Source organism: Chaetodon auriga, chromosome 9 (genome assembly GCF_051107435.1).
Source record: "Chaetodon auriga isolate fChaAug3 chromosome 9, fChaAug3.hap1, whole genome shotgun sequence".
Taxonomy (NCBI): domain Eukaryota; kingdom Metazoa; phylum Chordata; class Actinopteri; order Chaetodontiformes; family Chaetodontidae; genus Chaetodon; species Chaetodon auriga.
The window spans coordinates 29,110,120-29,121,417 of record NC_135082.1 but is presented as its reverse complement, the minus strand read 5'-3'; the positions used below and the strand labels follow the sequence as shown (position 1 = coordinate 29,121,417).

The window sequence follows — 11,298 nt, the reverse complement described above, 5'->3', positions numbered from 1 at the left end:
AACGCAATGTCGTACAGCTTCGGGACCACCACCGTTGGACTCGGGGTACATGAAATAGGGGGGGTAGGTCAAGGTTCCAGAGTCATTAAATGATTATTTAATTATCTTGCAATATTTACCAAGTACAATTCATATTTCATGTTAATCCACATAAATGGTCTTTTTACTGTTTTCTGTTAAAACGTCTAGTTAAAACCAAACTCACTGCTTCTTTTGCTCACTTTTGGACTGGACACTGAAGAGGACACTTGTCTTGGAACTTGTCTTCTCATTTTGCCACTTTGCTAGCTTGTGCTTCATTGCAAACAAATGATGGACTTCTACGGTATTTCCACTGCAAATACTGAGACCCTCTTGGAGGCCTTCAAGTCCTACCCTGACACACAAGCGTTCCTCACCGATGAGGACCTGCATTTGACCTTTTTTCCATCCACACACCCTAACCCTGAAGAACTTGTCTACAAGTACGATGTAGATGGGGCAGTGCTGGAGTTGAAGTCTCTCTACTCAATCTCCGCAGGAATACACCATCTTTTCTTGGGGCCATCAAAACTGAAGGTCATGCCCATGTGGCAGCTCCTGAAGAAGCACCTGCACACATGTGACTACTCCAGCCACGTGTTGGATGAGTGGAGAAATGTGCACGGGGTTAAGCTGGCTTTTGTGGATGGCGGTTGGCACCTGACAGTCACCGTGGTGCCACAGGACAAAAAGATACCTTCCAGACTCTTGCAGACCAGCAATGCAGGCAGGCAGATCACCGTGGACTTCATCCGCAATGTCATCGACCATTTCCAAAAGCAGATACTGGGTCTGAATCCCTTTCTTAAGGCACACCCAACCTTTCAGAGAAACAATCTCTCGGATCTGAGTCAGATGGCTATTTGTCCATCTGACCAGATGTATATACTGAGTCTTTTGGACAACGCGCTGGATGAGGTACCCCGACCTGCAGGTTTGAGAGTCATGCTGACTCTCAGCAAGTACGGACAGAAGGACCGTGCAGCCCTGAAACTGTCTGAGCTGGTTGACATACCAGAGATCATCAAGGTCTCCATCCATGCAGCCACATCAATCAGGGACAACCCTTACTGGACCGTAGGGAACCTAACCCACCTGATGTGGTCACGTTTTGGACTCCAGCAAGTCACAGGACCGGGGGGTTGCATGTACACGAACCTCAGCATGCACGAATCGGTCAACTATCAGTCGAACCTTGACACAAGGCCGATAGATGTGAGCCCGAAGTTGCTGGGGGTGCTGAAGAAGTTGGATGGCACACCTCAAGTGAACCACATCCAGCTCTACTGTGATTCCCCCCATACCCACCAGACACCATTCTACAAGCACCCGGTCACAGGTGTTATCAGCACGTGCGGGCTCCTCCACGACAGCCAAACAAAGTCGCTCTTTGTCAGGTCAGTCAGATACATCGAGCACATGCACGACCTTCTCGGCAAAGCTGGCATACACCTGCCAGTGAGGATGGAGGTGGTGCTACTTTTTGAGGAGGAAAGGGGCATCCCTGAGGTTTTTGATCCATGTCAGGTGTATGACCGCAAGGGCCTTCACACCTTGTTGTCCGAAGAGCCCATGTTACTGGCTTTTCGGGACATGAACGGTGAGGGACTGCACACAGTGACAAAGGCGGTCATTAATCACATTGCAGAGAAACTGCGTATCCTGCACATCTGCCACGCTCACAAAGGGGGGTACGATCCTGCCTGGATGGCATTTCAGTGCGAGCTCGCGTTGGAGGAGTTCTTCCATGGGCAGCCACGCTGTGCCACCTCCAGGCAGTACAGCGTGAGCCTGGGTACTAACTCGACCAACATAAACAGCAGGACTAAGACCCGGGGATTTCTTGGGCTAGCCCCACACTCAAGTGCCAGTGCTGGCCTCGCCCCTCCGCCACTTTGGCACTTTGTCAGAGAGATGAAGCAGCAAGGTAGGGTGGAACGCATGTTCCTCTTTGCCGACTCACTGTCCGCTGCCCCAGCGGTGATCGGCAAGGAGCTTGTCATGATCCTGATCAAGGACGTGTACAGGAGGAACTGCGACATCCCCATTAGCACACTCACAGACGACGCCAAGCCACCGATTGTGTTGGATGCAATGGAGTACAAGGTCTTCACTGACTCCGTGGCTAAACACATGGGTCACTTCAAGTTCCCATGTGTCTTGAAGAGGGCCCATGCCATGGTAACCGACTTGGGGATGGACTTTTCCGTTCTTCTCAACGAGGGACTGGCATCCATGAAGGTCAAGTGGTTCCCGAGGCTGCGCTTCTATGAGGGGAAGAGCAGGAGAGTCAACTGGGACACACGATCCTTTGTGGAACTGTTTCCAACTGCTGATCAAAGGACCACGCCTGCGACCCTCACTCTGATGAACTCCATCATTCAGTACATTGTGGATCACGACCTGGTCTTCGACAGCAGCATGGACCGCTACCGGGAGTGGGGCATGCCCTGGCTCTCAGAGGTCCTCAACAGGATTCCTGAGCGCCAAAGAAACCCTCAGACACCGAGGGATGAGGACAGGAGGCTCAGGCTGCTGACGTTCATCAGCTGCATTGCCCTCATCCAGAACGGTACGTTTGTGGAGTTTGATGCCCTCCTGACACTGTACCGCAGCTGCCCCTGCACGATCAATACGCTGAGGCAGCACCTTGTGTTTGGGAACTTCACTCTCCCACACAACGTGAAAGGCATGCAGCTCTACCGCTTGGGCCCTGGGATCGACTTCAAAGTCGGTCCAAAGAGAGAGGGGCCTGCAGTGAAGGAGACGGTTCCACCGGCAGAGGAAAGTGAGCCAGAGGACATCCAACTGCTGGATGAGGAGGACAAGGCTCCTGAAGGGTCCAGTGCTATGGTGTTGCCACCCAACGTCCATAGGACCTGGTCAGACCAAGAGGTGGCCTTGATTCCACTGCATGGGACAAGGCTTAAGGACTACAACCTCTATGTGAAGGCCTGCCAGCAAGCTGGAATTCCAGCAAGAACCATGTCAGCCTTCAGCAAGAAAAGGAGTAGGCTGATAAATTAGCTGTTTAGTTACTTTTCCGTACAGGCAATGTAAGACCACTAGGTGGCATCCTGTTTTTTCTTTTCCTTTTTTACATACAGGCGGGATAAGACCACTAGGTGGCACCCTGGTTTTAGTTATCCTTTTTTACATACAGGCGGTGTAAGACCACTAGGTGGCAACCTGGTTTTTGTTATCCGTTTTTCTGTGTAATAATCTTTCTATATACTTGTAGTACATGTAGATTAGTAAGCATTTCAAAAAACAAAAAGAAAAAAATTAAAAAAAAATTAAAAAATACAAAAAAAACAAAAAAAACAAAAAAACAAAAAAAAAAACCTCCACAAGGACTCTGCCGTGACGTGGCGTGGGGGCTTAAGTGCCTCAAATCATTGAGGCACAACCAAAGAGTCCATTCTACACACGTACCTGTTGTTAGAACTCCAACATACCTTGTTATCTATACGTTACCGAGGATTAATACCAATTCATACTTACTTGATCTATAACTTACCTAGGCTTACTGCCACCCAGGTTTACAATTTTCATACATCGGAAGGGGGGTCCAAACGACTCAGGGGGCTCTGAAACGTGCTCCTAAACACTTTCTGGGGGACACTTTTGGGCTATGGCACTTTGTCATATTATCACACTCTTCGATATTCCCATACACATACATAGGAATATTAATATGGCCATAACTTTTGAACCAAATGTCACAGAGCTTCAGGAACACCACCGTTGGACTCAGGGTACATGAAATAGGGGGGGTAGACAAAGTTTCAACCTTCTAGCTCCAAAAAAAAAGTTTGTCCCTTTTTGCCCGAATCAGCCTTTTCACCCTTAATCTAACCCCCCTACCCTAACCCTAACCCTAACCCTAACCCTAACCCTAACCCTGACCCTAACCCTAACCCTAACCCTAACCCTAACCCTAACCCTAACGGGATTTTATCCCATACCCCCCCCCCTGCCCCCTAACCCTAAACCTAACCCTAACCCCCCACTTCGTGGGGAGCAGCTCCCCTCTTACACCTAACCCTACCCTACCCTAACCCCTTAATTTGGCCCTAATCTCAACCTATATAACCCCTTTATCTTCCTTTAATCCCAATAATTTTTAACGGAGTGGATTGAGACACGAAGGAGAAACTCTTTCTACATAATGGCCCGATCCAAAAATGATCTCTCCTAACCCTTCAGCATTTTTGCTGACATCAGCCTTTTCACCTGTAACCCTTTGTCCTAAATATACTAATGCATTTCAATATATGAATAAATACATACATGCATACATAAATAAATAAATTGATTAATTAATACTTACCTATACTTACCTGTTTGAATATAATTTGTGAATATGTATAAATATGTGTATGTATATGTGGATATGTACTAAAATATGTGTGTGTATGTATATGTGTGTATAAAAAAAATATATAAATTCATTTAAGATAAATACATAATAAGAATATTAATATATACTTACCCACTTACCTGGGGGGATGGGGCTGGCCCATCCCTGGGGGGGCTGGATGGAGTGTGCATTGATCACCTTCGGGGATGGCGTGATCCAAAAATGATCTCTCCTTACCTTTGCCTAGGGTTACTACCCACTAGGGTTACAATTTTCATACCTTCAAAGGGGGGTCCAAACGACTCAGGGGGCTCTCAAACGTGCTCCTAAACACTTTCTGGTGGATACTTTTGGGCTATGCCACAAATTATCACACTTTTCAATATTCCCATACACATACATGGGAAAATTAATATGGCCATAACTTTTGAACCAAACGTCACAGAGCTTCAGGAACACCACTGTTGGACTCAGGGTACATCAAATGGGGGGGGGGGGGGGGGGGGGGGGGCAAACTTTCAACCTTCTAGCTCAAAAAAAATCTTGGCCATTTTTGGCCACATCAGCCTTTTCACCCTTGATCCTTCTAGCTCGAAAAAAAAGTTACTTACACTTACCCCCTTAATCCTACAAACTCCAGAGTGGTACCGTTAGACCCGCAGTGGCCACAAATGTGGGGGTAGGTCAAGGTCCCATCTCTTTATCTCGCTCACTAGAGGATCAGACAAAAACCCCAAAGTCTGATCGTGGTCAACAGCCCTATACCTATTTGCATTACAAATGACAACACTAAACTTAGCCACAAAGAAAACCTTTATTGCTCCAGGATGACAAAGAAAAATGTCTTTACAGAAATATCAAAATGTAAAACGCAACATTATAAAATAAATGTGTTGGAATCATTACCACATATGGCTGCACTCAGGACTGTGTGTTTGTGTATGCGCCTGTATGCCTCTGCACTAAATGCTAAGAGCTACACTCAAACAAAAGTCAAACATGCAAATGATGACATCATCAGTTACATGGAGATCCGATGACATCCTCAGGGACAAGCTGGATGCCATCATCCTCAACACGGCCCCTCCATCACAATCAAGATGTCAGCATTTTTCTCCCTAAAAACAAAAAAAGGGATTACAAGGGTTTTTATTTCTGCTAATGTTTGTCTGTGTTTTGTAAGGTTATAAAGATTTACATTTAACATTTTAAAAGCAGTCATTCTCATGTTGTTAAAACTCAAAGCAAACAGTACACTCACTGCAAGAAAAGGGAAACAAAAGTTAGAGAATGACAAACCCACAGTCTGACTCCCAGACAACTACAATGTTTAAAGGACAAACAATTTCTCACTTTTTCTACCTATAGACTGGGGCAGATGAAGCATGACAGGTTGATTTACTGGTTTTAACAACTGTCTCTTATTCTGACCCAGTCACTAATGCACTTTGTTACTGGTATTAAACAAATGACTAACTGTTATGGAGGAATTCACATGCTATATCATATTATTACTCTGACATGAACTACTAACTGAACCACCATGACATGAACAAGTAACACGTAAGAACACGTTCACTGTTCTCAAATGAACAAGTGCACATTATTTATGTATCTATATCACATCAAATAAGTACGATAATACATTAAAACTAATGCAATCAAAGTGTTTCTGAAACACCTATCTCATTTGTTTTTTCATCTTCTTCAAATCTAATCAATGAAATGATGTGACTACTGAGGTTGAGAGGCAGTTGATCTGACTGCCTGCAGCAGGTTGCTGTGTGGTCTAATGTCACATGACGGTTACTGTTATTATTATCATTCAAAGTTTAATGGTAGAATAGGTAAAACTTCTGTACTCAAATGCTTAAAAACAACTACACTTATGTCAGATATTTTGCTGAGCTACATATTGAAACTACCCCAGATGTTTCCAATAATATTCAAACCCAGAAAATCTGTAATTTCACTCAAGGAAGTACTGCATTTCATTTGGATGCCTTTAACCCCACAAAAGTGACCAGACATAACATGAATAAAACTTTATTACATGAACATTTCTACCAAAGTCACGTCAGACTTTCACCAGCAATGGGGTTAACAATAACAACAACTCCCATTTGCTCATGCTACCTTACAACATTACCAAAATGGCTCCTTTGTTTTCATTATTTTAATTGACAGACCTTCCAGTTGCACTAATCACATTCTGTTTATTCAAGGTTCTATTGTTTTTTACCTTTTTGGTATTTTCTTTATATTAATGCAGATTCTGGGCCTTCAATTTATCAGTGGTTAGATACGTATGGAAACACTTGAGTATGATCAATATTTTCAAATTGTGGCAAGGTTAGAATTAAAATATATGAAAAGGAATCATTTGAACAAATTAAACTAACAGAGTGAAGACCATTTTTGCTGTATGATGAATGAAAGACTCACAGTCTGTGGACACACAGAGAACATTCGTTTGGGTAGGTGACCCCATCACTGCCACACACTGGAGAGTAGTTCAGAGGACACGCCTGAGTCACACTCATCCCCACACAGGAGGGCTGCAGTGACAACAACAGAACAACGAGCAAAATACATGTGAAAATGTATTTTCTCACACATTACATGTCTATGACCCAAATCCAGACTCCACACTGATTGTAAGCATGTTCAGGCTCAATCATCAGTGGTTTAGGATTAGATTAAGATAAACTACATTTCATGGGTTAGGGTGCATGGGCAAAAGTGAGATTCAATACAAAACTCTCTCAATTTCAACCCTAACCCTCAACTTTATGAGAACCCTATTATAAAATATTTCAAAGATACCCATTAGGCCTTAAAGATGTGGTAATGCATCAATGATCCCAGGATGTCATACTCCACTTATTTTCCTCATGCACTTCCATCTCCAGGCTGTGATCAGATTCAACCCTGTCTAGTTTTTTTTCCCTCTGTGAGTCTCATTACATGTGAGCTGTTTGTCTCATGAGATGGGAAATATGCTTGGGATCAGGCACAAGGTTGTTGTTGGAATTGGGCACTGTGAAGGGGTATGGTTAGGGGTTATGGTAATTACAGGGGATACATTTAAAACGGCAAGGCAAAGTGGAGCAGCAAGGACCAGCCAGGGACATGTCAGCTGTGGAGCTTAAGGGGAACCCCACCAGGTCCCAGAGACCAAGGTCAGCAGACAGAGGAATACCCTCCAATCACCCAACCTCATAAGAGTAAAAATGAGAAAAAAATAATTGAAAAATTTGATCAAATGAAAATAAAATCAATTTTTACAAAATGTTTTACACAGGACATGTCCCATATCAATCGAGGGGATAATAAAACCAAGAGAAATATATTAATAAAATTTTAGTTTAGCTTTGATAGTATTAACTACTATAAAAACAGCATTAATGCATGCCAAACATAAAACCCCAATCCGCTCCTGAAAAAAAGGAACTTAATAAAAATATAAATAACTACAGTAAAGAATGTACAAAATGTAATATATATGTGTTACAACAAATATAAATAAGAGATAAAAAATAATGCCTTAAAACACTACTACAAACTACAAGAACCCAACTTCCACACCATTTAAAACAAGTATAAAATCAACACCAGGACACACTAAATTTAGGATTTGTGAACATTTATGAATCAGCTGTGGAAACTGCTTCTAAACATTGCTTCCTCACATGTTTTCAGCCTCAAAGCAGAAAACTTCATTATAGATAAATGACCTTTCTTCCATTTTTGATGCATGACACATTTGTCACACAATTTCTTGGTTTAACACCTAAAAAAAAAAACAAACAAAAGGTGTTGACAAATCTGATCAGATCTGTTCCTGATGTTTTTACTTTTGTCGTCACACCATAAATATGTTCAATCATGAACTATTTAAAAACTACGATCCATTTCAAAGATGTATCCGCCAAACTTTGATCTCCTCACACTTTGATCACAGCAGAAGCCTCTTCACCTCCTTGAACAAAGCATTATGGACTACAGACTGTACAGACATCAGCTGCAAGGCATCAGACCAGAACCCAGGGTCCAGACCAGATCACCCCTGTTTACACCATCCTCACACTGGCTCCCATTCTGTTTTAGGTTTGATTTTATGATCTTATTCATGACCTTTAATGATCCTCATGGCTCTTCACTGTATTTCAGATCTCTTAGTTCTGTACAGTCTGAAATCCTCAGTAAGGGGATGGGGATCTACCCTATCTTTTCCACAGTCCACAATCCAAACCAGAATTCAAACAAAAAGACATGCCTGAAACAAATGAGACCAAGTCAGCCCCTTTAAATCAGTCCCTGAACACACACCATACAGAAGTTATTCAGTTTTTACTTGAATTGCCCCCTTATTTCTTTACATTTTTTATTTACTTTAAATAATGTCCATTAATTTTATGAAATACTATGCATTTCTTTACAATAAAACCTTACTTAGTTTGTTGGTGTGTGCCAAACATGCTGTAACTTGTTAAAGTGCTAAAAATAAATTTGTGACAAACACACAACCCCAATTGATTTCCACCTGATTGTGGCAAATATCTCAACACTACAAAAACATTAAATAACTTAGAAAATTCAGAAGGAATGTCAAGGTTAAAATACTACATTATTAATAATTAATACTATTCCATTTCAATTACTATTGTAGTAGAAATAGCACCAGCAGTAGTAGTACTAGTAATAATTTAGAAAACAGTTGGCTGGACATGTTTCTGTTTGTTTCTTACCCTCCTGTACAGCCTGGATTTATCCTCAGCATCTGAAAAAAAACACAGTAAGTTTATCAGGTTTAATATGACCTCTAGAATTTGCTGTTTGAACACTTGACCCTGACTCTGCCCACTCTTAGCTGGTCCATAATATCAATTTTTAGCTCCTATGACATAATTTCAAACTAGTTTTTACTAAACCACATTGCACCATTAGAACTGATGACACGTCTACACAGGTAAACAGTTTATTTGTGTCAATCTGTTTTCAGGAAACACCTGTACTGCTATCTAATGAAAACCAATTATCTATGTAAACAGGTAGTTACTTTAGTATCACTCACTACATAACAGTTTAAACAGTGTACCAGGCTAGACAGTACAGTTAATTGACCCTATAATCCTTATAAACCAGTGTTTCTCAATTCCGGTCCACGGGCCCCCCTGCCCTGCATGTTTTAGATATTTCCTGCTCCAAGTCAAATGAGTGGCTTGTTATCAAGCCACTGCAGAGCTTGATGACGAGCCGATCATTTGAATCAGCTGTGGTGGAGGAGGGAAACATCTAAAACATGCAGGGCAGGGGGGCCCGTGGACCGGAATATTATTATTATTATTATTATATTATTATTATTATTATTATTATTATTATTATAGGTGTGACTGTTTTCTGTTTATACTGACACACATTCAGTCAGTGAGACTGACAGTCTAATCTGATTATTAGAGTCTAGTCTAATATCTGATTATGTAACCCAGCTGATGCTATCTGGTCATTTAGTCTGATGTTGTAAGCGTTATTTTTTTGTAAGCTTCATTGTAGGGATGAGCGAGTACACCACTATCTGTATCTGTATCTGTATCTGTTCAACCATCTAAATTATCTGTATCCATATCTGTGTTCAGAGTGGGCGGGGCCTACAGTGAGCGTGGTTTATGGGTGAGGCTTAAATCAGTACATTATTTTAAGTCTGAAATTGATATGGATTGATCAGAAGTTGCTATATTTATTGTTTATTTGAAAACTATTTACAGAACAGCCTCAAAATTGAGATTCAAATCAATGTTTTTGATCACATTTACAGAACAAGTTTTTTATGAACTCAGAACATGAATATTCTTAAGTGTATCACCAGCCAAACTAAGAGCAAGCAGACGGTAAAAAGCCGGTTTTCAGCTCTGTCTTGTCAAATACACGGCGTACGTTACGAAACGAGTTCACCAAGTAACTTTAGATATCATACAAACCGAAATAGAGGCGAGCTGAAGAAAACCTAAGGAGTACTGAAGAGAGCAACGTGAGCTAGAGACATGTCTGTGTAGGGAAGGGCGGGCGCTGTGTGTGACTGGCCAATCACAGAGTGTGAAGACAGTCAGTTACCCAATGAGGATTTTCCTTGAGCACGAGCACAGATGTTGACAAGTTGTACTCGTATCATGCTCGTACTCATCAAAAATGCTTTCTCCGGCTCAACCCTACTTCATTGTGCTGTTTTTGTGAAATGTAATTAGTCACTTTGCATCAGTTTTAAACAGCGCTTTTCAACAATATCATAACACTTGACATCTAATTTCTGTCTTACAACTAATGTGTGGTGCAACCCATTTTAATTTACTGATGAGTACATATTAATTTAGTCAACAACAACAACAACAACAACAACATGTGTGGACAGACATGCTAGCACTTCCAGACTGTACATCAGACCCAGTCCGATTTCAGCTGGACTTCACTGTTCAGATATCTGACGCTGTTTATAAACCACACTGTTAATTCACCTGGCCTGGTCCAGTCTTACCTACACAGAAGAAAACAGCGACAGAGACGAGCAGAAGAGTCCTGCCAAACATCCTGGATGAAAACTCAGAAAGAAAAAAGAAAGCAAAACAACAAAAATGATGATATTATCTGAGAGGAGGTTGAATCTGTGGGTTTTCCTGGTGTCCGATTGGCTACTGATGTGTCTGTGTGCAGATCCTCTGGGGTTGTGATGTTTGGTGTTGCTGTGCTGTTATCATATAGAGGACGGGCTCTGTGTTGTCGTCTGAAACCATGTGAGCTTCTGTTGTTGTGACGGCTGCTTCTCGTTTTTGTTCAGCCTTTAATCTCGGGATCAACATTCTGTCTGCCCTGAAATATCGCTGACAGAGCAAAAACTATCGGGAAGAGGAATGACACAG

General features: G+C 42.0%; 1 protein-coding gene across 1 annotated transcript; it reads right to left on the bottom strand.

Moving 5' to 3' along the window:
• Positions 1–5,181: 5,181 nt before the first annotated feature.
• On the bottom strand, positions 5,182–11,147 carry LOC143326033 (putative pancreatic secretory proteinase inhibitor). The gene is made up of 4 exons (XM_076739493.1): positions 10,917–11,147; positions 9,136–9,167; positions 6,830–6,942; positions 5,182–5,502 (listed from the first exon to the last, which is right to left on the bottom strand). Exons 1-4 carry the CDS (start codon positions 10,966–10,968, stop codon positions 5,457–5,459), a joined length of 243 nt encoding a protein of 80 aa, XP_076595608.1. The 5' UTR covers positions 10,969–11,147; the 3' UTR covers positions 5,182–5,456.
• Positions 11,148–11,298: the final 151 nt, after the last annotated feature.